Source organism: Notamacropus eugenii, chromosome 5 (assembly GCF_028372415.1).
Source record: "Notamacropus eugenii isolate mMacEug1 chromosome 5, mMacEug1.pri_v2, whole genome shotgun sequence".
Taxonomy (NCBI): domain Eukaryota; kingdom Metazoa; phylum Chordata; class Mammalia; order Diprotodontia; family Macropodidae; genus Notamacropus; species Notamacropus eugenii.
Genome location: NC_092876.1, coordinates 272,612,397 through 272,639,815, shown reverse-complemented (window position 1 = coordinate 272,639,815; position 27,419 = coordinate 272,612,397). Strand labels below are relative to the sequence as shown.

General features: G+C 35.7%; 1 protein-coding gene across 4 annotated transcripts; it reads right to left on the bottom strand.

The window, feature by feature from the left end:
• Positions 1–565: 565 nt before the first annotated feature.
• LOC140506081 (olfactory receptor 10D1B-like) lies at positions 566–27,337 on the bottom strand. Of its 4 annotated transcripts, XR_011967764.1 has the most exons (3): positions 18,338–19,842; positions 15,409–15,539; positions 566–1,388 (listed from the first exon to the last, which is right to left on the bottom strand). XR_011967764.1 is itself a non-coding variant. In XM_072612851.1 (2 exons), exon 2 carries the CDS (start codon positions 15,424–15,426, stop codon positions 14,494–14,496), a length of 933 nt encoding a protein of 310 aa, XP_072468952.1. In that variant the 5' UTR covers positions 15,427–15,539; positions 20,782–27,337; the 3' UTR covers positions 12,522–14,493. The 4 variants fall into 4 exon arrangements, 3 of the variants coding, with proteins under 3 accessions (XP_072468952.1, XP_072468951.1, XP_072468953.1); XM_072612851.1 differs by lacking the exons at positions 566–1,388; positions 18,338–19,842 and adding an exon at positions 20,782–27,337 and having other exon boundaries at positions 12,522–15,539; XM_072612850.1 differs by lacking the exon at positions 566–1,388 and having other exon boundaries at positions 12,522–15,539.
• Between the last annotated feature and the right edge of the window lie 82 nt (positions 27,338–27,419).

The window sequence follows — 27,419 nt, the reverse complement described above, 5'->3', positions numbered from 1 at the left end:
TTTTTTATATTAATTTTTATATTAGATACTTTTTTATTTTTTAAATTAATTTTAATAATTTTTCTAACATCTTCATTTCCAAATATATCCCCAATTCTTTATGATAAAGAATAAAAATGGAGAAAAAAGCAATTTAGCAAAACAAAGCAACACATCAATCAAGTCTGATGGAGCCTGGAGTGTTCCCTATCCATTGCCCAACCCTCTGAAAAAATCAAACCAAGATTTATTCTCATATCTCTTTTTCAAGATAATTCCTGGTCATTTTGCACAGTCTTCTGCTTCAATTTTGTCTTTTGGTTTTTTTTTTTTTTTTTTTTTGTGATTTCCATTTACATTGTGTTAGTCTTCATTTATATTGTTTTCCTAGCTGTTTACTTTATTCTTACTTCCCAATCTTCCCTGTATTCTTCGCGTGATTACATTCATATACCACAATCTGTTTAATGTTTCCTCAATCAATGGATCCCTACTTTGTTTCCAATTCTTTGAAATGAGAAGTGATGCTACTGTAGTATATCTAACATGACATTTAAAAAGTTCAAGACACATAATTTCTGGGTAATTAATCATTTTATTAATCATGCTAGCATAAAATTAATTAATAACAGGGATCAGTAATTTTCTCTTATGCCAATGACTGCTCATAGAACCCACTCAACACTTGTATGCCTTTGGAAGAATGGTTGTTCCTGAGCATGGTAATCAGCTCTAATTTGTTAACAAGTAATGAGAGAAAAGGAACATTACAATGAAAGATGAAGCTATTCTAATGAGGGGCTGGGTGATTTGACTTTGATCATGTCATTATTTCCAAATCACCTCTAGCACTGAGAGATCTGCCCATATCTGTCTGAGTGGAACACAGTGGGTCAGAATTCACCTTAGATTAAACTTTTTATAAGGTTTTCTGGTTGAGTGAGGCAACAACTCCACCTAGATAAGATAGTATAGGTTCGGTAAATTTTGGGGGAAGTTCAGGAATCTCCTCAATTTTTTTTAATTTAATAATCATTTTTCTCATTCCCCATTTGATTCCATTGAGAGACATGAGTCTTTATGAATTATAGCTGAAATGACAAACACTTCATTTCTAATAATAGGGCTTATGATGGGAAACAACATGAGGGGAAAAGGGAAAAAGATTGATCAGACTGATGAAATCAAAGAGGGAAGTCTGCTGTGTTAAGCAAACTTACAGATAAAAGGCACATAGGAAAAATCAAATAATAAAAAATAAAGAAAATTGACCCTTTCATAGAAGTCTCATCTTGTATAGTAGTCTGCTTTTCTGGAAACATCTGATGCAGTCTTCTGCTTTTGGGTCTCAGAACAGTTTCCAGATGACTGGCTTCTCTGATTCAGGTCACTTGGAGAGATCTTCTTCTCTGTTAAAAAGTCCTCTGTTAAAAAATTATCCTACACAATTGGTCTTAACAAAATTTTAAATTTACTTTGTGAATAAGCAAGTCAGATGAAAGCTAAAATCTTGCCCCAGCTACTAGAAAATCAAATTTGGAACCTCTTATATCAGAGACTTTACATTTTTAGATTAGCCAGTTTTCATGTTGATAAATCCAAGAAACTCAGATACAAAGAAAAAATTAGAACCCAGTTTTTATACTTAGCATTGAGCATTACTTCATTAGGAAAATGAGGTTCCAGTGAAGAATTATTAATAGAACACTTTTTAATAAAAAAAAGATGGACTAACACAAAAGAAATTTATTTAAAAGTTGCCAGATTAACTTCAATTGTAACAAAAGATTGGTTCCAGGATGGTTCTGAATTTTGTTTTTGCCTGAGTATTCCTTCCTAAAAGTATTTCTCTTTCTTAAAAATAGCTTAAAATTTATCCTGATGTTAAAAAGATAATACTAGGCTTTCATGAAGAAAATTAGTTGGAAATCTCTAAACTGACATATTTCTTATTCAACCCTTAAAGCAAAAACAAATCCTTAAAACTGGAATTTATCAAGACTAAGTTGGTGCAAATTGTCTATATCATAAATCAATCCCCAAAATACCATAAAAATAAAATAAATTTCTAATTACTACAAATTCCTAATTACCAACCCCCACTAGTCAAAAAAGTATTTGCAATGAGGGTGAGATTCTGTTTTTTTCTAAGTGAAGCAAAGCCAAAAATATACCCAATTAAATTAGTCTTATCACAATAACAAAGTTGACAAGTTTTTAACAATTTTCAATATCCTTTTCTTCATTTTGTCTTCTTTTAGGATATAAACTCATTGTGGTATAAAATATATCACTAGAAATCAAGAAAATAATTACATTCTGGAATCCTACATAGATAGTTCATTTGAATCCCTAGAAAAACAATACTGGCCAATTGCTATAAATCTCCAAATTAACACACACACACACGCGCACACACACACACACACACACACACACACACACACACACAATAACCTTAGATGATTTTACAAGGTCTTTTCTTTGTTCCTTTTCCCACACATTAATCAATTATCAATTTTCCTTTTAAAATATCTGCATAAATACTTGATAGATTTTACCATTATGACAGTAACTCCAAATAACTTAATTAACAATCTCTTAATTGCCATAAGTGATAGACAAATAATTTTTGATGAAACTTCCCTCTTAAATATATAGGTAAACCTCAAAGTTTATAATTTCTTAATTATAGTACTTCAGAATATTATGCATGTGGTCAACAAATCTGATAAAATTACACAACAGTTTTCAGACCTTTGTTCTTTTACCTTTTCTAACAGTACAATTTTTAATCTAACAGCATATAGATTATAAGAGAAGTTGCTTTTCTACCACTGGTAACAATGGTTCACCAAATTTCACAATATAAGAAAATTTAGGAACATAAAAATACTATAAACAATATTATATATTTGAAATCTGAAACAAATCTATTACCAATCAAGTAGCCAGCATTCGGTGAGACGTGTTTCCAAATTACTGTACACAGAAAATCATTCGTCTCATCACCAGTGGCACAGTATAGTGACCACATCTAAAACTCCATATAAAGTTACCAAGTATGAAGCAATTACATCTAATTAAATAAAAATAGTTAATATACAGCATCTGCCCTATACCAGGCACTGTGTTAAGCACTGTATAATCATGTGATTCTGGAAACTACCCTGGGAAGTAGGTGACATCATTATGCCCTTATAGAACAGTAAAGTGAGGTAAAGAGATATGAGACAACTTGCTTGGGATCACATGACTAATAAATTTCTTAATGCCAAATAACAAATTTCTTTTATATTAGATTCTGATTTGCCATAATTAACCTAATAGGAGAACACACTCAGACTACGTTCTGTTTTCCTTTAGGACAGATTTTGGCTTAAATCAAATCAAGTCAAATCCAGATTTATAATCTTTAACGGTAACATTTAAATTTCTAAGACCTGGCTACTGTTAATGATTCAAAAGAAAAAAAGATTATTATCCATAACTTTGTGTGTGTTTACACGTGTGTGTGTGTGTGTGTATGTATATGTGATAGGTGGTGACAGTTTCCAGCTCTGTATAATTTTTCCCCTACTTCCTCAAAGAGCTGGATCAATTCTCAATCCCTTACCTCCTTTACCTAGTTGAGACTTCAGATAAGGGGCTGGACTAAGTATTCAGCTTCCAATTTCCACATACTCATACTTAGAAATACATATAAAATTTTTACAAACAGCTTGAATTCACAACCGTTATCATTAGGTTAACAAAGTATGCTGAGCTAAAATATTATGAGATTCTAAAACCTAAGGTATTTGAATGAATGGTAGCAGGGCATGGCCAATTTCGCCAAGATTTAATTAAATAATATTTAATTTAAATACAAAAAAAATTTAAAAATTTTAAACAATAGTCACAGATCACAATAATCAATATTTTTACCATGTCTAAAATGTATATGCTGTTAGATTTAATATGGGCTTCCTACAGATTAACCTGAAAGATGGGGGTGGGTGACCAACAACTCTTAGGCTGAAGTTGACTAAAGACTGATTTTTTCAAGGGAATAAAAGATATTTTCCTTGCAATTTCTGGTTCTTAACTAAAATCAAATCATTGCACCTTAACCTAAAGCATGGGGTTAGATTGTGAAATCTTATAATATTGAGACCCTAACTCAGCTACCAATCTGCAAGCACACAATGTTACTGATATTTTTTAATTTTATAACAGATTTACTTCTGTCTTTTAACAATTAAACCCATAACCTAAAAAAAAAAAATGAAGAACAAATTCTTCTAACCACATTTCTAAAAACAATGAACAATCAAATTAAAAATTAAATACCTAACATTGGTATTTTTTTAAAAAACACATTACAAACCACATCACTGAAGTAACTAACTTGGCTTAAAATCACATAGCTAACAATCTTCCTGACCCAAATGGTATGACAATAAATTTCATTTAAAATAAGACCAGAATAAATTCTTATCACACCTGGATCTATTTTCCAAATAATATCATATAGAACCTCAATTTCTAATTTCAATTAGTATTATATTTTACACAAGGGTTATTTATTTGAAGCATTTTATATTATACAATTCACTATTTCCAGCTACTCCACTGCTAAACATTTTAAAAATGACAGTATTTAAGAAATTTTAATTATCACAGTTGTGAACACAATGCTCATCAAATTTCTCCAAACCTCCTATGTCTGTATTGGTTCTCAAATCAAGCTACAAAATTTTCAATATATCTACTTACATAAAGACTAAATTTGTCTAATCTTCTCAACATACTCAGACGATCTGCCACATGGGCACCCAGGGCAACTTTCCCGGAACAACAGGAGCTTGGAGCACATGTCTTCCATTTTTATTTGCCAAGCTTGTTAACAGTTTACAAAAGGCTTGACAGCCTAGTTAACAATAGAGATCTGTTACGTTGTCATATTAAGTCACACTTTCCTTTCTTTCCTGGTACTCTTCACTTCTCAAAATCTGGCAAGAGTTGACACTTAATGATTTACAAATCATGAGAGTTGTATTTCTCTCACACCTTTTGCCAACATTACTTATAAAAGCACTTTTACAATGTCAATGTACATTTTCAACATTAATTGCTGAAACACTAACATGATTGTATCTAAGACTATGATAGAAAAACCATGATCAAAGTTCGTTGAAAGATTAAAAATAAAAACTTTTTTAAAATTGCAGTTTGAAACACTTCAGATATGCTGTGTGAGGGGAGGAATCCCTTCTCTCATTCCACCTTCAAATCTATAAACACAATAAAAGACAGAAAGAGAACCCAGAATTAATATTACCTCTTTTAAAAAATTATATCCTGGGGGAGACTCACCTTGCTTTTTCAGTTCCCCCACTTAACAAATGAAGGCCATTATCTTAATGATTCCCACAGAGGTAAAACAAAGATACAGATAAAAAAATAACACAAATCAAAGTAGAGATTAAAAATTACTTCACTTACTTGGGAGTCCTCTCTATTCTCCTGTTTCACTTACTTGTATGCTCCCTTTTGTGCTTACTACAGACTTTTTTTACTCAGTTCCACATCCAATCCTGCAATTAAATTTAACTACCTAAAAACATGCTTCCCAAATCTTTTAACTTTTACAAGAGTTGATATCCTCATAGCTTGTCTTGGTTTCCCTTTCTGAAATCTTACCTGCAAGAAATTTTGGACCATGCCTATTTAATAGTAGGATTGAGCTGCCCAGGCCACAATCTCAAAATAAACCCTGAATTTCTCAGGCAGCTCACCACATATCTCTGCCAGATCAGGCCCCAAAACTCAGTTTAAAAACAAGACTTCTCTCAAAGACTTCTTTGACAGAGGCTTCCCACAACTTGTGCATGACTCAATATACCCCCAATAACCTGGCTTGAGAAGATATTGCCAATAGACCTTAATCTTATTGATCACTGCTTTACTATTGAGAGTGAAAATTAGAAAGCTGCAGCTCAAACATTTAAAACAGACAAAACATACACAGAGAAAACCTAATTACTGATAAAAGGGAGAGTCATATCACAGAATTCTAAGAAAAAACTTGCCTATGTAGAGAAATTCTCCATCCGGGTCCAAGACATAGAGAAATATTTTGTTAAGAATATGGAGTGCAGAGCTCTGGTCCCTTCATCTGGTCAGCAAACTGTGACATATAAAAACTATGGGACATAATTTCTAATTAATAATTTTATTAATCATGCTAGCATATAATTCATTAAAAGGTCAGTAACATTCTCTAATGCTAAGGATCCTTTATAGAACCCACTATAATGGTAATTTAAATGGGGAGATTTTTCCCATTGGTTAACAAGCCCAAGTGACCTGCCTGGGTCAAATGGAACCCTGAGTCATATGAGTCTGAGTCACATGGAGCTTGTGGTGGAAGGAGTTTGCTGTATGGGTAGAACAGGAAGAGGCAGAGCTAGAGCAGAGCTGAGAGGAAATTGGTCAGAGAGCAGTCAGAGGTAGGAAGGATACAGGCTCCTGGGTAACATGACTGAAAGGACTTTTGCGATTTGTTTAATGGAGCAGCTTTGTGGAAAGTCTAGCAGGGGGGAGGCTTGGGGATGGTGTTGTTCTCTGCATTGTTATTGTATATAGGTTTTTGTTGCTATGATGGATTTGGCTTTCTGGTATCTGAATAGATGTTTTGGCACTGTCTTCCATGTGGACAGTCTGTTGTGTTTCGTGATTCAGAATTGTGCTGGCATATTCATGGCTGCCATAGGCACTACGAATATCACATTGGCCCTACACCCACTCAATGCTTACATGCCTTTGGAGGAGTGGGTGTTTCAGAGGGTGGCAATCAGCTCTGATTGGTTATCAAGTAGTAAGAGAGAATGAATATTACAATGAGAGATAGAACTATTCTAACAAGGGGCTGGGTGATATGACTTTGATCATGCCATTTACTTTCAAATCACCTCCAGCCTTGAGCAATCTAGACAAAGGATCTACACCCCCTGCCCAAATCTGCCTAAATGGAGCACAATACTCAGAGTTCACCTTAGATTAAATTCTTTGTAAGTTTTTCTAGTTGGGTGAGGTGACAACCTCACCCAGATAAGATAGGGTAGGTGGGGCAAAATTTTGGGAAAGGTCAGGGAATTTATTATTTAATAATCATTTCTCTCACTAAACTTTCTATCTTTGACCTTAATATAATATATTGCTAGCAGTGAGTTTGCTAGATCAAAAAATTATGGAACTCTTCCTTAATTTCCTAACATAAATTCAAATTGCCCAGAATGACTGGACCAATTCACAGCTCTCCTAACAATCCATTATGGTACTTGTCTTTCCAACATTTGCTTTTTCTACCTTTTACCATCCTTGCCAAAGGTGATTTGAGATGTGTGAGATTTTTTAAATGCCCTGAAAATCTTTTGATGTGCATTTCTTTTATAATTATTAATTTGGATCTGTCTTCAGTATTGTTATAAATAGTTTTGTGATTCTTATTCAGAGGAATTGTTTGTTCATAACCTTTGTCTACTTATCTGTAGATCATAGAACTTGAGTGGTTAAAGGAACCTTAGGGCCATCTAGTTGAAATCATACCTTAAAAGGAATTCTCTAATACCCCTGAGGAGTCAGCCTGAAGAGCTCCCAGGAAGAAAACCCCATCATCTCTCTAGGCAGCCCATAATACTTGGAGATACTTCTAATTGCTAAGAAATTTTTTCTAATAAAGAGTCTAAACTTTCCTCTTTGAAACTTCTACTCAGTACTCCTAGATCTTCCCTTTCATGCCAAAGGAAACAAGCCTCGTCCCTCCACTACATGACAAAGTTTCACGTACTTTGAAACAATTTAATAATTCATAAATTATTATTATCAGAGGAGATTAATTATTTATATTATTTATAATTATATATTACAAAATGTTATATAATATATAATGTTGCAAAATATAACATAATAATATATAATGCATAGTAGAATTTAATATATTTAATAACATATTATACAATAATTATTATATGGTTTTAATCGTTATATAATAATTAATCATTATGATTATTAATTATTATAATGATAATATTTAATTGATTATTACCAGTAGGAAGATTTTGCCCTCCTGAGTTTTCTCTTCTCTAGACTAAAGCTACCCAGTTCTTTCAATCAATCTTCATATGACATTGAGTTAAGACCCTTACCATATAGGTTGCCCTTCTCTGGACATACTCCAACTTATTAATGTTCTTCTTCAACTATGAATCCCTGAACTGAACATGATATAGCTGAGGACTGACAAAGGCAGAGCACAGTTGAACTATCTTAATCCTGGAAGCTATGCCCCTCATAAAGCAGCCCCAAAATTCCATTGCTAGCCATATAGCCCAAGTAGGTCAAAAACATAAGGGTTGTATGCATAGCAAAATATTCATACCAGTACATTTTATGGTAGGAAAGAACTAGGAAAAAAGTAGTTGTATGGTAATTGGGAAAGAGTTAAATAAATTATGGTACATAGATATTATGAAATATTAATGTTCCATTAGTAATATTGAATATGAAAAATTCAGAAGCATAACAAGGCTGATGTGAATTGATGCAGATCAAGTAAGAACTAGGAAAGCAATGCATACAATGAATACAATACATAGAATGAATACAATGCAACTAAAAAGGACACTTGGAGTTGTGAGAGAACATTGTTCAAGTCCCTTCTCTCATTTTTAATTCTATGAACCTGGCAAGTCATTTCAGTTTTCTAAGTATCAATTTCCTTATCTTAAAAGAGACTAATTATTCTTATTACCCACTTCACAGTGTTGTGGGGAAAACATTTTATGAGCCTTAAAGCACTATACAAATTTGAGCTACTATTGTCAGGAGAGGTAGTATAGTATAGAGACCTAGTGTTAAAGCCAGGTTCAAGTCATACTTCTGACCCATAGTAGCTGTGTGACCTAAGCAAGTCACTCAACTTCACAGTTCTCTAAGGTGGCAGCTCATTAAGACTATAAGTTCCAGAGTAGCTACTATCCTGCATTAATAGGAGTTTTCTCACCTGAAAGTTCTCTATAATAATGCAACTATAATTCTAGTATTATCCAAAATACTCATATGATTTTAAAGTTAGAAGAGACCCAAGTCTACAATTAAATTATCTATGTCAATGAATATATAAAGGATACTGTTCCTCACTATATTCAGGGATAAGCAGATAGAAAGAATGGAACTATATTGATCACCATATCCAAAATAAAAATTTAATAAGAGGGTCAATATAACAAATCAAGGGAGCTCTATTACACCCAGAAGCCACCTTACCATCCAGTGCAATAGCACTATGGACTTGCTATATTTTTTAGGACTTCCCAGCAGGAAGGAAAGTCCCAAAATTAGCACCAAAAAAAGTACCATTCTTAGACCAAAGGATCATCCAGCAGCCACCTTCCTTGTGACTGTGTTCTTTCTTAATGGAATGTGAGAGTAGGAAAAACAGCTGGACAAACAGTTCTTGTACTTACCTTGATAATGGGTGAATGTGGCAGACATTGGTGGAGGGCTGTTTCCTCTATATAGTATCTAAGAATATCATCTATAACCTAACATTCATTGATTCCAGAAACTGAAGGCAGGGCAGGTTGTGCTCCCACCAAAGGAGTTTCAATTCTATCCTTATTTATCAACAAAAAAGTCTCTGAGGTATTGCACAAACAAGACCCACCTCTGGCCGTACACTCTGAATTTTTTCCTCAGAGGCTTCAATAATGAAAAAAAAAATTCTTTGATTTCCTTGTATAGCTCTTGGGACATGATATATTCAGTAACTACTCTCAGGGAGTAATTAATTCAGAGTACCCCCCTATCTCTCCCAATATACTCATTGGGTAAGAGTGATGGTGAGATCATAGGAAACAAAGCATCTGAAATGGGAAATTCCAGATATGCCTTCTAGTACTGGTTGAATTACCTTCTACCCTGTCCATAATGTTCTCTTGCACTATGGTCTGGTTCCTATTCTGTTGATGTTTACAAGTTTTACAGTTTATCCCAATTCCACTCCAAGCTGCATTTCTACATCTTGGTTATCATAGATTTCACTTATATTTAATGATTGTCTTCATTTGAGGAAGGAATTAATCAATATCATTTAGCATTTGTGTATTAAACTTCGCTGTATTTTTAGGAAACTTTAAAGGAACCTTGACAAACTGGAGTGATTTCAGAGGAAGATTAGCAAAATTGGTGAGGGGATTGGAAATTGTGTGTGATTGCATAGAAACGGTTGAAATAATTTGACATTTAGCCTAGAGTATAGATAACATAGGATAAACATGAAAACAGCCTTTAAAAATATGAATAGAACAGTTAAATTTCACTTTCATTTGAACTGGTTCAAGGAAGGAAGAATACACACGCACACTCAATTGGGTAGAAAAATTCATCTTGCCCAACAAGGAAGTGGAAGAAAGAGGGATTAAAAGAAAGGGGAAGAGAATAAGAGGAAATATAGATTAAGAGAGGCAGTGGTAAGAAGCAAAACAGACTTTTAAGGAGGGCACAGGGTAAAAAAAACAAGATAAGATAATAGTAAGATAATAAAAGAAATACACAATTAGCAATCATGTCTGTGAGTGTGAATGGAATGACTCACCCATAAAACAGAAAACAAAAGATTGTATTGGAAACCAAAACAAATTATGTTGTTTATAAGAAACACATTTGAAGCATAAAGACACACAGAGAGTTGAAATAGGGGTCCAGAGCAGAATCTATTACGCTTTAGATGAAGTACAGAAAGACAAGTGTAGCAATTATGATCTCAGACAAAAGAAAAGCAAAAAGAGACCTGATTAAAAGAGATAATCAGATAAATTACATTTTTACTTAAAGGTAACCATAGACAATGAATTAGTATCATACTGAACATATACATGTCAAATGGCGTAGCATCCATATTCTTAAAAATAAAGAAATAACAGAAGGAATTAGATAGCAAAACTATACTAGTGGAGGACCTTAGTTTTTCCTTCTTGGACTCAGATAAATTTAACAAAATAAACAAGAAATAAATTAAGGAGATAAATAGAATTATAGAAAAGATAGATATGATAGACTGTATAGAATATTGAATCAAAATAGGAGTACAATTTTTTTTATTAGTTTACACAGCACCTTCCCAAAAATTTATCATATATTAGGGTATAAAAACCTCACAAACAACAAATGCAAAAAAAGCAGAAATATTAAATGTATCCTTTTCAAACCATAATGTAATAGAAGTTACATTTGATAAAGAACCTTGGAAGCATAAATTAAAAATTAATTGGGAACTAAATGATCTAATGCTAAAAAATTAGTTGGTCAAAGAATAAGTCACAGATACAATCAATTAATTGTTACAGATAAAGACAACCATCAAATGAAATGACAAAATTTGTGTTTTGTTGTTGAGTTATTTTATTCATGTCCAACTCTTTATGACTCCACTTGAGGTTTCTTGGCAAAGATACTGGAGTGGTTTGTCATTCTTTTTCCAACTCATTTTACAGATGAAGTACAAAGGCAAACAGAGTTAAGTGATTTGCCTAGAGTCCTGCAGTTAGTAAGTGTCTGAAGCCACAGGTCTCACACTGGCACTCTATCTACTATGCCATCAAAGTACTACTTAGGGGGAAATTTATATCACTTAATCCTTATATCAATAAAACAGAGAAATGCAAATAACTGAATTGGAGATGCTACTAAAAAAAACTATAAAAAACAATATGCCAAAATAACATATCAAAATAAAAGTCCTAAAAATCATATGAAAAATTAATGAAATTCAAAGTTTAAAATCCATTGAACTAATACATGAAACTAGGAGCTAGTTTATTTTTTAAAAAAAACAATAAAATGAACTTTTGGATTTTTTATTTAAAAAAGAAAGAACAAAAGCAAATTATTCATATAAAAATGAAAAGGATGAATGCACAAGCACTGAAGCTGAAATTGAAGCAATTATCAGGAGCCATTTTGCCCAACTTGATGCCAATAAAACTAAAAATTTAGCTGAAGGGAATAAATATTTATAAAAAATATATTGTCTACATTAATAGAATATTTAAATAGCCCCATCTGAGAAGAATACATTGAACAATCCATAAATTAGCTCTTTAAGAAATAAAAGCAAAAGAAGCAGATGAATTTACAGGTGAATTCTATGAATTATTTTTAAACAATGAGTTCCAATAATATATAAACTGTAAAGAACTAATCCTACCAGATTATTTCTATGATTCAAATATAGTTTTAATACCTAAAGAAGAGAGACAAGGAAAGAAAACTATAAACTGATCTTCCTAATGAATATTGATGGAAAATTTTTAGATAAAATACTAGCAATGTGCTTATAGTAATATTTCACAAAGATTATTATTATTATTATTATTATTATTATTATTATTACCAGGCTGTCCTTATGTCAGGAATGTAGGACTGCCTCAATATAAGAAAAATATAAACATGATTAATCATATAAATAACAAAAATAAGAAAAATTACATAATTACCACAAATGACTCAGAAACAGCTTTTGACAAAATATAGCACTCATTCCTATTAAAAAGTAATAGAAAGCATAGGAATAAATGAGGCTTTTCTCAAAATGAAAAGTGGCATTTATCTTAAACAAAGGGCAAGTATTATCTGTAATGGGAGTAAACTACAAGCCTTTCTAATAATATCATAGGTGAAGGAAGAATATGCATATTTCACCATTATTACTCAATAATGTTCAAAAATGCTAGCTGTAGCAACAAGAAGTGAAAAAAATGGAATAAGAATAAATAATGAGGAAACAAACCTGTCACTTTTTTGGTAGATTATATGATGGCATATTTAGAGAACCATGGATAACTACTCAAAAAAAACCAACTTTAACAAAGTTGCAGGATATAAAATAAATGCATACAAATCACCAACATTTCTATATATTACCAAAATAAAACTCACCGGGAAGGGACAGAAAGAGAAAATGCATTTAAATGATTCTGTAAGTATAAAATACTTGTAAGTATAAAAGACTTGGGAGTCTATCTGCCAAAACATGAACAGGAACATATGGACACAATTATAAACAATCTTCATACAAATAAAGATAGAGCCAAACAGAGAAAAATAAATCGCTCATGGATAGGTCAAGCTAACATAATAAAAATACTACCTAAAGTAGTTTACTTATTCAGTACTGTACAATCAAACAACCAAAGAATTAATTTACAGAGTTAAAAAAGATGATAAAATTCATTTGGAGAAACAAAAAGTCAAGACTACTAAAGGAATCAGAGAAAAAAATGAAGAGGTGGCCTAGAAGCACCATATTTCAAACTATATTACAAACTGATCATAATCAAAATAATTTGATACTGGAAAAGAAATAGACACTGCTCAATGAAAAAGATTAGGAACACAATATACAGAAACAAATAAGAACAATAACTTTGTGTTTGATAAACTCAACGATCCCAGTTATTGAGACAAGTACTCTCTATTTGGCAAAAACTGTTAGGAAAACCAGAAAGCAATCTGGGAAAAATTAGGCACAAACCAATATCCCACAGCATTTATGATCAAACAAGAGATAGAGAGGTTCATTGGAGGTAAAATGGATAACTCTGATTACATAAAATTAAAAAATTTTGCACAAACAAAACCAATGCAGCCAAAATTATAAGAAAATGGAAGAAGAAACAAGGAGAGGGAATTTACAGCAAATTTCTCTGATATGGGTCTCATTTCTCAAATACAGAGAAAACTGAGTCAAATTTAAAAACATTAAAAGCCATTCCCCAATTGATAAATGGTCAAATGATATAAATAGGACATTTTCGGAAGAAGAAATCAAAGCAACCATGTTTAAATGCTCTACATCACTATTGATTAGAGAAATGAAAATTAAAACAATTCTGAGGTACCACCTTACACCTATCAGATTGGCTAAAATAACAGAAAAGGAAAATGATAAATTCCAGATGGGACGTGGGAAAATAGGTTCACTAATGTGTTGTTGGTGGAACTGTGAACTAGTCTAACTATTCTGGAAAGCAATTTGTAACTATGCATGCCCTTTGACCCAGTAATACTATGACTAACTCTATAGCACAAGGAGATCAAAGAAAATGGAAAAGGACCCATATGTACAAATATATTTATAGCATCTCTTCTTGTGGTGATGAAGAATTAGAATCTGAGGGGATACCTATCAATTGAGTAATAGTTGAACAAGTTATGGTATATGAATATGATGGAATACTATTGTGCTGTAAGAAATGATGAAGGGGATGATTTCACAAAAACTTGGGAAGACTTATATGAACTGATGCAAAGTGAAGTGGGCAGAACCAGGAGAACAATCTAAATAGTAATAGTAGTATTGTAAAGAAAGGGGATCAAAAGGATTGAAGAAATTAAGGGGGAGAGATACAAAGTTCAGGAGTCTCTCTTAAGTAAAAAATGCAAATGCTCTATCTCTAGACTTCTCTCTCACTTCTCAGAAAGGAACCCAACCTGCTGCAGCACCTTTTTTAAGGATGCTTTCACTTCCTTGTTCCTTAGGCTGAAGATCAAGGGGTTCAGCATAGGGGTAACCAGATTATTCAGTATTTGAACAGTGGCATTCAGCCAAGGATTGGGGGTAGGCTGTAAGTAAATGAGGACAACAGGTATATATAAGAGAAGAATGGCTGTGAGGTGAGCACTGCAAGTGGAGAAGGCTCTGTACCGTCCCTCTGCAGTGCGGATCTTCAAGATGGACCAAACAATGCGACTATAAGAAGTAAGTATAAGAAGGAAGCAGCTAAGTGGCATAAGGCCTACGCTGATGAAACCCACCATCTCTAGGGCTGAGGTATCTGCACAGGCGAGCTTCAGCATCACTGGGATATCACAGAAGTAATAGTCTACCTTATTGGGTCCACAGTAGGGTAACTGGAAGGTGAGGGCAGTTAGGAAGATGGCCTGAATACAGCCAAAAAATGAGGTCCCTGTGGCCAATATGGCACATACCTTATGGCTCATGATGACTCTGTACCGCAGAGGAAAACAAATGGCAATAAAACGGTCATAGGCCATCACAGTGCACAGAAAACATTCCGTACAGCCAAGGAAATGATAGAAAAAGAGTTGGCATATACAGCCCCCATAGGAGATGGCATGGCTTTTCCCAGAGAGGTAGAACAACATTTTGGGTGAACTCACTGAAGGGAAAAATATGTCCAAAATAGAGAGTTTACACAGAAAGAAATACATAGGTGTATGAAGGCGAGATGAAGAGATAATGGCTAATAAAATAATCAGGTTCCCCAGCAGGGTAAAGAAATAGAAAGATAAAAACACAATAAAAAGTTGAATCTCTAGTCCCTTGGTGTGGGGGATTCCCAGGAGAATAAACTCACTCACTACTGTATAATTCTTCATCTGTGTGAAGAAAACATCAACCAATCCCAGGTATGGAATGCACAGGATCCAAAAGGGTGAATGCTAGTGTTAGAGGTCCAAGACAAGGTTCAATGGACATGATATAAATATACCTATAAAAGAAAAAACATAATAATTGATGGCTTTATAATGGAAGAGCTTTGTCTGATTTTTGACATATAGCTGATATTTATAGCCTTATAGTTACAAAATGCTTTCTTATCTGTTACCTCAACTGAGAGACAGGATAGCATAGTGTCTTGAACTTGGAGTAAGGAGAATATGTGTTTTAAAACTGCCTTAGAAATTTACAAGTTGTCTGATCCTGGGCAAGTCAATTATTCATCATCATCATCTTCCTCCTCAACATCATCATCATCATCTTCATCATCCAGTCATGCATCTCCAAATGCCTCTTAGAACTCTCAAACTGAATGCCTCTTAGGCATCTCAAAACCAAAATGTACAAAATATAACCCATTATCTTTTCTCCAAAGCCTCCCCCTTTCTGAACTACCTTAATATTATAAAGGGTAGCTTCATCTTCCTAGTCACTAGGCCTATAACCTTGACCTCTCTGCCATCGGTATATCCAATCCATTTTCAAATCCTTCTTTCTACCTCGCTGACTTCCTTGTTCCCTTCTCTGCACTCACACAGCCACAACATAAGCCCAGGTGCTTATCACCTCTCCTCTAAAACATTGAAATAATCTTGTATATGGTCTCCCTGGCTTATATCTCCCTGCTCCAATTCATCTTACACCCAGGTGTCAAAGTATTCTTTCAGAAATAATGATCTAATGGTTATCCCTTTGCCCAGTGAGCTCCAGTGGCTCCCTATTATCTTCAGGATCAAATCTGAAATTATGTTTAAAATTGAAAGCTCTTCATAACCTGGTCAATGCTTACCTTTCCATCCTTCTTACACCATACATATTTCATACTTCTATTAACTCTATTGGTATGCTTTTACTTACTCTAAAAAGACACTCCAACTCCAATTTCTATGCCTTTGAATTGACTATTTCTGCATTCCTGAAATGATCCATTCCTCTCACCTTTGCCTCTCTGGTTTCCTTCAAAGCCCAGCTCAAATTCTCCATTCTGTAGGAGGCTTTTTACCATTTCCCTAGATGCTAAAGCCTTCTTTCATATTTGGTGTTTGGTCATTTCATTCATGTTCAACTCCTCTTGACCCTATTTGGGGTTTTTTTGGCAAAGATACTGGAGTGCTTTCTCTCAAGAAATACTTCACTAAGCCAGAAGCATGGACCATCCAGTGTCCACCTTGCTTCTTGATATTTTAGGGTAGAGGGTGACTGGGCACGATGATCACAACAACAAAAACAAATATCATTATCAGCACTTAGGTCGTACCTTAAGGTTTGCAAAGTCATTTACATATAGTATCTCATTTAATCTTCATAACAACCCTGTAAGATAGAACCCCATTTAAACCCATGAAGAAACTAAGAAAGAGGCTGTGACTTGCATAATGATCTCATAGGTAGAGAGTTTCTGAGGCAGGTTTCAAATTCAGGAGACTATTTACCTTGCCTAGGCAAATACTTCTATATGCACCAGTAATCCTCATTCTTCCTTTCCTTCTCCAGCACACTGCCCCCTATATCTATCATCCTTACTCTCTCATTTATCTTCAATCTCTCCCTATCTACTGGCCGCTTCCCTACCACCTATAAACATGATCATATCTGCCCTGTCCTCAAAAAACCCTCAATATGTCCATTTTTGTTAGCTGTCACCCTATATCTCTCTTCCATTTTGTGATTATACTCCTGGAGAAGACCATTCACAGCTTCCACTTTATTTGCTCTTTTCCTCTTCTTAATATTTGTACAGTCTGGCGTCCAATTGTTCAAACTGCACTCTCCAAATTTACCAATAATCAAGATTCTAATTAGCAGACAACCTCTTCTTCCTAGTCCTCATCCTCCTTGACCTGTCTGCAGCCTTTGACATTGTTCTTCATAAAACTCTCTTTTCTTCAAGTTTCTATGACACTGCAAACTCTCCACTCTCCTTGATCAAACAGCCTCAAAAGAGCTGCAATCAACAGAAGGGTGGCAGAAGAGAAAAAACATCAACTCAGAGAAAATTGAGGGTGCCTTGAACATGAAAGTATCCCTCAGAAAGCAAGTAAAGGCCAAGGGAAGCCTTCACCTATGACAGGACACAGGTATGTTCAGTGAATGTATCACTGGTGAAGATAATACAAACTTGAAGACATTTTGAATTTGTACCTTTTCATATTACATAATTTTTAATGATCATTTTCACTGTGGGTCACATGTGATTCCCAAATTTCAATAACTGAATGCAATCAAAAGCATAATCTGTCACATTTTATTAGAGCTGCAAAAGATTTCTCAATATGAGTCCTCCATTCACTGTGCAGATCTCAACCATGCTAAATTTTTGTAGATGGTTTCATAAAGGCATCAACCCCTTTGTGGTAAGCCTCCCTGCAAGTTTCTAGACTACTTGAGTTACAGTTTATCACCATGCCTATTACTGAAGCTGAGTCTGAGAGAACTTCACTGAATTTGCACTGTACATTTGAAGCCTTTAAGAATTCAAGGTAACCTTAGTATGACAAAGTGGGGCATCCAAGTAAAATTATCTTTATCTCTTATTTTTTTTGGAGTTTCTTTGACTATAAAATTTGAAGCTATGATATGATGTACTGCTAATAATAGGCTGAATTAAATGTGACTTTGAACATAAACATTACTGAAAATGAATTGTAAATGTAGCATTGCTTGGGAGACAATAAATTCTTCCTATAACAGGACTCATAGAGAAGTTTATAAATTATACTGGTAAAATGGATAGAGCAAAAGTCCTGGAGTCAGGAAAAGTTGAGTTCAAATTCAGCCTCAGATACTTACTAGGTACTTCTGTTTGCCTCAGTTTCCTCATCTGTAAAATGGGAGTAACAATCACATTTACCTCCCAGGTTTGTTGTCAGGATCAAATTGACCAGCATATAGTAAGCACCGTATAAATGCTATTTATTATTATTGCTGTTTTCTCTCAAGCTTGATTTCTGAAGACGCTGCCCTCATTTCTTACCCATACCTCTCAATGGGGAGAACATTTGCCACCATGTATGATATTCTATTAGAAATATGACGAGGACAGCCTGTGTACAATTTGACGTCGTTCTATAACAATCCAGGTGCCTAGGGCAAATTCAATGAAAAGCATGTGCACAATATTACTGGTCCTAAGGACAACTAGATCATAGGTGCAAGGGTACCATTATCCATTAGGGAATCTAACCTGTGCCGCAATTGATGTTGTTGGGGAGTCTTCTCTAGAAGGGATGCCCTAAGGAAAAGGGATCCTAGGGGTGTGATGGGAGTAGCACAGACTAGCAAAGTAACTTTCAATGAGGTCAGAGCCTGGCAGTCACTTCAAGAAATAAACTTCTACCATCACATTCTGGAAATGCTTCCCCTCTGACAGCACCATAGACCAATGTTCCAGCTACCCTTCATTATTTATAGTTATGGTTACAGACCTGCGTCTTCCCTCCCCCATCCCCAACTGATGATCTAATAGAGGCAGTTGAAGTGTGTGAAGTACAGTTTAACTGTTCTGACAGATGCAATAAGGCTAAAGATTGGCATTCATGTATAGTGGACAGTGAGAATGTTGAATGAACAGCAGCCATACTCAACATAGTAACATAAGTTAAATATGGGATCGATAGTAAAGGAAAAGACAAAACCAGGGAAAGAAATATCCCTACAGTTCTTCTTTTTCTTTGCTAATATTGATCAAAGCTTGGTCAAATACCATCACCCTGATATCAAAATAAATGGTTAAAGCTTGATTGTGGCATTGTTAGTAAACTCCAAAACCTAGGAGGAAACATGATTTCATCAAATGTATTTTGCCTCTGTAGTCGCAGATGACATGTTACATAGCAGAAGTCTCTGAATTTGCTGTGGCCAAAAATGTCAACATCCTGAGGCCAACCAAGAAAAAAAAATCTCTGTAAACTTAGCAAGGTTAATTTTCTGTACTGTATATTGGCATCTGAAGCTTTTCCAGTTTGAAGGGACCTGCCAGACCTTACCCTCTTCTAGTAGCACTTTGATAAAACCGTGGTAACCTCCACACTGGGTAACTAGGCCTGTAGGAAAGAAGACATCTTCCTGAGTTCAAATCTTGCCTCAGATAATTACTAGCCATATGACTCTGAGCAAATTACTTAACACTGTTTGCCTCAGCTTCTTGTGTGTAAAATGAGCTGGGAAAGGAAATGGCAAACGACTTCAGTATCTTTGCCAAGAAAATCCCAAATAGGGTCACAAAGAGTTGGATATGATTGAAAATAACTGAACAACAACAAATTTCTTCTACCATTGGGGCACAAGAAAATGAGGCCATTATATTTGCTAAAAAAAAACAAACAATAATTATTGTCATTCTTATTTATAAACGGATCTATTTTAACCTGGGTTAGTGCCAGCCTGATTGGTGAATTGATCAAATAAAGTACATGGCCATACAAGTATGGGGACCAGACCATGGAACTCTAGTGATCTCCCCGTGTGCTCAACTGGGCTTCCAACTGACAGTCACTTTAACTCTTGGCAACCAACTTAATTGCAATAAGAACCAATTGATCCTTAGCATGCTGCCATATCCATCCTCCTGTCAACTTACCTGACTTTCCAGAAAGTACCAAAAACTAAACTGATGTAAAATATTTCATAGTAACTCCTTGCCTGAATAATGTACTAATATGTATTATGGAAGTTTTTTTTCCTTCCTTTGACATACTCTGACTATGCACAAAAAATGTCATTTCTATTCAGTCAAAAGTCAAACAATGGCAAAATCTTAGGGCAAGAACAATAATAAAAGCACATTTTCTATAGTCTTTTTTCTTCAAGGCTTTCAATGAAGTAGAAGTAGAACAAGTATTCATATTTTCAAGATGAAAAACACTGACATTAAGGGAAGTAAGGGGTTTTATTAAACATCTTACAAATGTGAAGTGTAGGAGTCGACACTGAAATAGAGGCTTCTCCTGAGATCACAGCTAATATTCTTTCTAGTATGCCATACTGCTGATGCCTCTCTGTGTGGGCATGAAGTTGAATCTACCCTCCTCCTACAAAAGCATCTAATCCAAATCTTCTCTGAAATGCTGATGACAATTAACATGTATACTCTGAATTCGGCTAAGGTAGACCAAATGTTTCCTATTGATAGCCCTCAGCTTTAAGGCCAACATTCATTCACTGACTGTAAATATATACCTGAGTTTTCAACCCCAGAGAGTCTCAAGAAAAAAATAAGAGATTTCACTTCTTACCAGAAATATCTCATGATTTCTCAGGCCTTGTGTCATTAAGATATACATCAGGATTATTTTTATGTCTGTCCCGGCTCTGCTGTCCTGAGGCAATGGATTCCAATTCTAACTCAAAGTATCTGTAATGTAGCTCCATATAAGAGATTCCAAATCTTGTCTTAATGCTATAAAAACATACACAATTTTGAAGTGTTAAATAGATGAATTATTGTTGTTATCACTATTACTCTAAGTCATTTTAAGCTGAGATACATACACTCATAGCAGTTTGGTTTATTGTGTGCCCACATTTTGTAGCCTTACTGCGCTCAGGACCCCCACAGTCTCTTGAAAGTCTAGAAATATGTTAAAATCTGGCTCTAATGCTAACTTCTCCAAGAAACCTTCCTAATACATATATATATCCTTGTTCCTTCCTATCTTTGTGTCCCTTCCAACTAGACATAAAACATGAAATTCCAGTTACCCTTACTCATATAGAGGCAGCACAGTATAAGAGTATTTTGAAGTTGGAGTCAGAAAGACATGGTTTCAAATATTCCTGTGGATCACAGGCAAATCACTAACTGCTATGGACCTTAAGCAAGTCTAGGACTTGATCTCCTCTAGAGTCAGCATGGCACAGTGAATTGAGTATTGGTGTTGGAAACAATTTTGAATTTTGTCTCAAACACTTACTAGCTTTGTCAATCTGGTCCAATCAACAAACATCCCTGGGCCTCTGTTTTCTTAGCTATAAAATGAAGATAACACTAAGGAGAAAATGAGTGAATTAAAAGGCTTTAATGTTATAATGTTATATAAATGCCAGCTTCTGTTCTTATTAAATCATAAATTGGCTATGAGCTATATTGGAGTGGATTCATTGCCATCCTATGAATTCTCCTCCTTGAAAAAAAATCACATATTTTCTTTCTTCATATTTGTGTCATTACTCATGAGATAAAATCAGTGTGGAGTAATAGAAAGGTTCTTGCAGTTGGGAATGACTTCCAGTTTGACTCCTAGTTCTGATACTTGCAAGGTGTCAAATTCCTTTCAGTTTTAGTGTCTGTAAAATGGGAAGAATTAATATTATTTGACAGGGTTTTGAGAAAAGTATTTTATAAGCTTTACAATATTGAACAAACAGGAGATGCCATTATTAATTTTAGAGTTAAACTGAACTTAAGGTCTATAATTTTTTTATTTTATTTAAGGGATTATTTAGGGTATATTTCTAATTATATTCAATCAAGGGAAAAAGGGGGGAATGAGACTATCTAGACCAGGATATCTAAGATTAAATTCTAATAGGAGGTAGGAGAGGTAAGGACTAAGTTTCTTTATTCTTTGCTCCTAAGTGACTTTATATCCATTAAAACTCAGGTCCAAGAAAGTCAACCCCCTACTCCCCACTCTTATTGCCTACTTTAATAAATTTGTGGCTTTGCTGTATTTCAGTGGCTTTTCCAGTGAGGAAGAGACCCTCCAGATCATTTAAAGGACTATATAACAGTCCTGTTCTTCTCCGTTCTTCAGTCACTAGGAAAGCAGGGTAGACAGATGGATAACCAGCCCAGGTACTTACACTCTTCATGGGTGAATGTGGCAGGTCTTGGTGGAAGACTGTTTCCCCCCACTTAAGACTATCTGTACCTTAACATTCATTGATTCCCAGCTACTGAAAGCAGGGAAGATTGTTTTCTTACTAAAGAAGCTCCAATATTATTATTATTTATCAGTGATGGGGTCTCTGAGGGACTATACAACCAAAACATTTCCCCTGAATTGCTTCCTCTGAGGTTCCAGAATCCAGAAAGGTATTTGGATCCCCTGATGTAGCTCTTGGGATATGATGCATTCAGTGAATCCTCTGAGGAAGCAATTAGTTCAGAGTTTCCTTCTTATCAGTCATTTATCCCTCTGGGAACAGCAATGGTGAAATAGGAAAAAGGGATCTGAAATGGGTGCATCCCAATTGTGGTTATCTTGTGTAATAACCTTCAATCCAGAATCCAAAATCCCTATTTACTGGGCTTATTATCTGCTTATCTCCTAACCTCTCAGTCTTTCTAAGTAATGGGATTTGTATAACTTCTATTTCAATGTTATCATCATCATTTATTTCTGTTTTATTTAACAATTGTCTCAATTCAAGGAAATGATTAAGCTGATATTAGTCAATAAATATATTTTAAGCATCTAGATGTCATTCTGGGAGCTACATTTTACAGGGAATTTAGGAAACTGGAATGCTTCCAGGGGAAAGTGAGCAAAAAAATGATGAGTCAGGAATCCATGTCATATTAGGAAACAACTAAAGGAACTGGAGACTTAGGTTGAAATAGAGAGGACTAAGAATAAACAGTTTTTTTTTTTTATTTCTTAAACAATTTGATGGGATGGGAGGCAGAGCCAAGATGCCAGAGTAGAAAGATGTACCTACTCTAGCTCTTCCCTCACAGCTCATAAAATACTTGTAAAAAATAACTCTAAACAAATTCTAGAGCAGCAGGAGCCTCAAAATGACAGTCCAAGGTAGCCTGGAAGGCTGACAAGAAAGGTCTATCTCATGGGGCGCAGAGCCCATGGAGCTCAGTCCAGCCTTGGCCACAGGGCTCCAGCAGGAACAGGACCAGAACAGGCCTCAGGGGCAGAATCCTCAGCAGCAGCTGTGGTTTCCAGATCACTCAACCCAGAAACACCAAAGACAGCTTCAAAGATTAGTGAGAAAGCTTCTTTCTCCTGGGTGAGAAAGGAGCAAGGTCTTCCCCTAGACCCAGCCCCAGGTGGTGGTAGCAACAGCAGCAGCATCCATTTTTAGAGCCCTCAGCCTAAAGATCCTGGGGCAATTGAGCCACTGATCTGGATCTCAGCCCTGAGTGGTGGCCCTGGGATGAGGAAGAATGCTGGCATGGTGGAACTGGTGGAAGCTCTGGAAAGGAAATTCTAATTGCAAATGCCGGGCAAAAAAGCTTTGGTAGCTCCTAGACCAGAGCTCAGGCCAGGAGAGGAGTAAATTTCTCTCCCTTGACTGTGCCACACTGGAGGAACTGAGAACTTACAGGTCCCTAGAGTATACCCTCCACTTGACAAAAGACTCAAAAATCAAGTAACTGGTTGGGGAAATGCCAAAAAAAAGGGGGGGGAAATGAGACTATAGAAGGTCACTTTCTTGATGAACAGGTATTTTCTTCCATCCTTTCTGATGGGGAAGAACAATGCATACCATCAGAGGAAGATCTAAAAGTCAAGGCTTCTGCATCAAAAACCTCCAAAATTAATATGCAGTGGTCTCAGACCATGGAAGAACTCAAAAAGGGTTTTGAAATTCAAGGAAGAGAGGTGGAAGAAAAATTGGGAAAAGAAATGAGAGAGATGCAAGAAAATCATGAAAAGTGAGTCAACAACTTGCTAAAGGAGACCCCCAAAAATGCTGAAGAAAATAACACCCTTAAAAAAAAACAGTTTGATTGGATGGCACATAGCTAGGAACATTAAATACTTTTGTGGAGCAAGATTTGGTAGGTTAGGGTGAAAAGGGAAAACAAAGGCAGAAAAAAGAAACACTTCATTCTTTCTTATTCCATCCTCCAAATAGAAGAGTTACAAATTATTCCTACACTTTTGTCTTTCCACTGGGTGATCCTAGATTTGATTTTCCCTTAGTTCTCACCCTTCCCCACCACTAACTGGGCCAGAAAATTTGACAAATGCACCTATGGTTAAAGTAGCCTGTCTCAGGATAAAAAACCAAAAATTTCTTGGCCTTAGCCTAGTGGTGATTTGGTCTCAAGAATTGCGGGTTTCAAGAGGAGCCAAGATGGTGGAGAAGGATGCACCTCTAAAAGCTTTGCCCCCACAGCTCATAAAATACCTGTAAAAAATGCCTCTAAGCAAATTCGAGAGCAGCAGAAGTCAGAAAACGGCAGAGTAAAAGAGATTTTCAGTTCAAGGCAGCCTGAAAGGCCAACAGGAAAGGTCTATCACACCAGGCATGGAGCAGAGTGCAGTCCAGCCTTGGCCACTCTGCATCAGGGAAAGAACCATAGCAGGCTTCAAGGTACCTCATGGCAGCAGCTGCGATTCCCAGATTCCTTAACCCACAAATACCAAAGGCAGCTTCAAAGGTCACTGAGAAAACTCTTTCATCTGCCTGAGAAGGGAGCAGGGTTCTTGTGCCCTAACTCTGGCTTCAAGTAGCCCCAGGAGGCCCCAGGTGGTGGCAGATTCTATTGTTGGTACCCTGGCCTAAAGCCCCTGGGGGAATTGAGCCACTGATTTGAATCTGAGCCCTAAGTGGTGGTCCTGGGGTGAGGAGAAGGAGATCTGGTGGCATGGTGCAGCGGTTGGAGGCTCTGCAGGGGGAATTCTACTGGCAGATCTTGGGCAGAAAAGAGTGCTTGCAGTTGACCCCAGACCAGAGCTCAGTCCAGGAGAGGACTAAACTCCTCTCCCTTGATTGTGCCACCTTGGAAGAACTGAGAACTTACAGGTCCCCAGAGTATATACCCTTCTCTTGACAAAGAACTCCAAAGTCAAGTAATTGGCTAGGAAAATGCCCCAAAAAGGGAAAAAGAATAAGACAATAGAAGGTTACTTTCTTAGTGAACAGGTATTTTCTTCCACCCTTTTAGATGAGGCAGAACAACGCATACCATCAGAGGAAGACCTAAAAGTCAAGGCTTCTGCATCTGAAACCTCCAAAATAAATATGCAATGGTCTCAGGCAATGGAAGAGTTCAAAAAGGATTTTGAAAACCAAGAAAGAGAAGTGGAGGAAAACTTGGGAAGAGAAATGAGAGAGAGATGCAGGAAAATCATGAAAAGTGAGTCAACAGCTTGCTAAAGGAGACCCCCAAAAAATTCTGAAGAAAATAACACCTTTACAAACAGAGTAACCCAAATGGCAAAAGAGGCCCAACAAAACCAAAGAAGGAGAAGAATACTTTAAAAAGCAGAATTAGCTAAATGAAAAAGGAGGTTCAAAAGTTCACTGAAGAAAATAGTTCTTTAAAAATTAGAATGGAGCAGATTGGAAGCTAATGAATTTATGAGAAACCAAGAAATTACAAAAGAAAACCAAAAGAATGAAAATATAGAAGACAATGTGAAATATTTCACTGGAAAAACAACTGACCTGGAAAATAGATCCAGGAAAGACAACTTAAAAATTATGGTACTACCTGAAAGCCATGATCAAAAAAAGAGCCTAGATGCCATCTTTCATAATATTATCAAGGAAAATCGCCCTGATATTCTGGAACCAGAGGGTAAAATAAATATTGAAAGAATCCACAAATCACCTCCTGAAAGAGATAGGAAAAGAACAACTCTTAGGAATGTTGTAGCCAAATTCCAGAGTTCCCAGATCAAGGAGAGAATATTGCAAGCAGCCAGTAAGAAACAATTTGAGTATTGTGGAAATGCAATCAGGATAGCCCAGGATCTGGCAGCTTCTACATTAAGGGATCAAAGGGCTTGGTATATGATAGTCCAAAAGTGAAAGGAACTGGGATTAAAACCAAGAATCATCTACCCAGCAAAACTGAGTATAATACATCAGGGAGGAAAATGGTCATTCAATCAAACAGAGGACTTTCAAGCATTCTTGATGAAAAGACAAGAGCTAAATAGAAAATCTGACTTTCAAACACAAGAATCAAGAGAAGCATGAAAATGTAAACAGGAAAGACAAATCATAAAGGACTTACTAAAGTTGAACTGTTTATATTCCTACATGGAAAGATAATATTTATAACTTGAAACTTTTCTCAGTATTTGGGTAGTTGGAGGGATTATACAAATAGACAGACAGACAGACAGACAGACTGGTAGACAGATAGACAGATAGACAGATAGACAGATAGACAGATAGATAGATAGATAGATAGATAGATAGATAGATAGATAGATAGATAGATAGATAGATAGATCAATCGATCTAGGAAAGAATATCTAAAAAAATTAACTTAAGGGGTGAGAGAGGAATATAATGGGAGGAGAAAGGGAGAAATGGAATGGGGCAAATTATCTCTAACCAACAAAGGCAAGAAAAATCTTTTTCTTTTTATCTTTATTTATTTATTCATTTATTCATTCATTCATTTATTTATTATTTAACTTTTAACATTCATTCTCACAAAATTTTGGGTTCCAAATTTTCTCCCCTTTTGTCTCCTCCCCCCACCCCAAAACACTGAGCATTCTAATTGCCCCTATCACCAATGTGCCCTCTCTTCTATCATCCCTCTCTGCCCTTGTCTCCATCTTCTCTTTTGTCCTGTAGGGCAAAATAACTTTCTATACCCCTTTACCTGTATTTCTTGTTTCCAAGTAGCAAGAACAGTACTCAACAGTTGTTCCTAAAACTTTGAGTTCCAACTTCTTTACCTCCCTCCCTCCCCACCCCTTCCCTTTGGAAGGCAAGCAATTCAATATAGGTCATATCTGTGCAGTTTTGCAAATGACTTCCATAATAGTCATGTTGTATAAGACTAACTATATTGCCCTCCATCCTATCCTGTCCCCCATTACTTCTATTCTCTCTTTTGACCTGTCCCTCCCCATGAGTGTTGACCTCAAATTGCTCCCTCCTCCCCATGCCCTCCCTTCCATCCTCCTCCCCACCCTGCTTATCCCCTTATCCCCCACTT

Coding starts and splice junctions, on each gene's coding strand:
- LOC140506081 (XM_072612851.1), bottom strand. CDS start 15,426: ATGAAGAATTATACAGTAGTGAGTGAGTTTATTCTCCTGGGAATCCCC.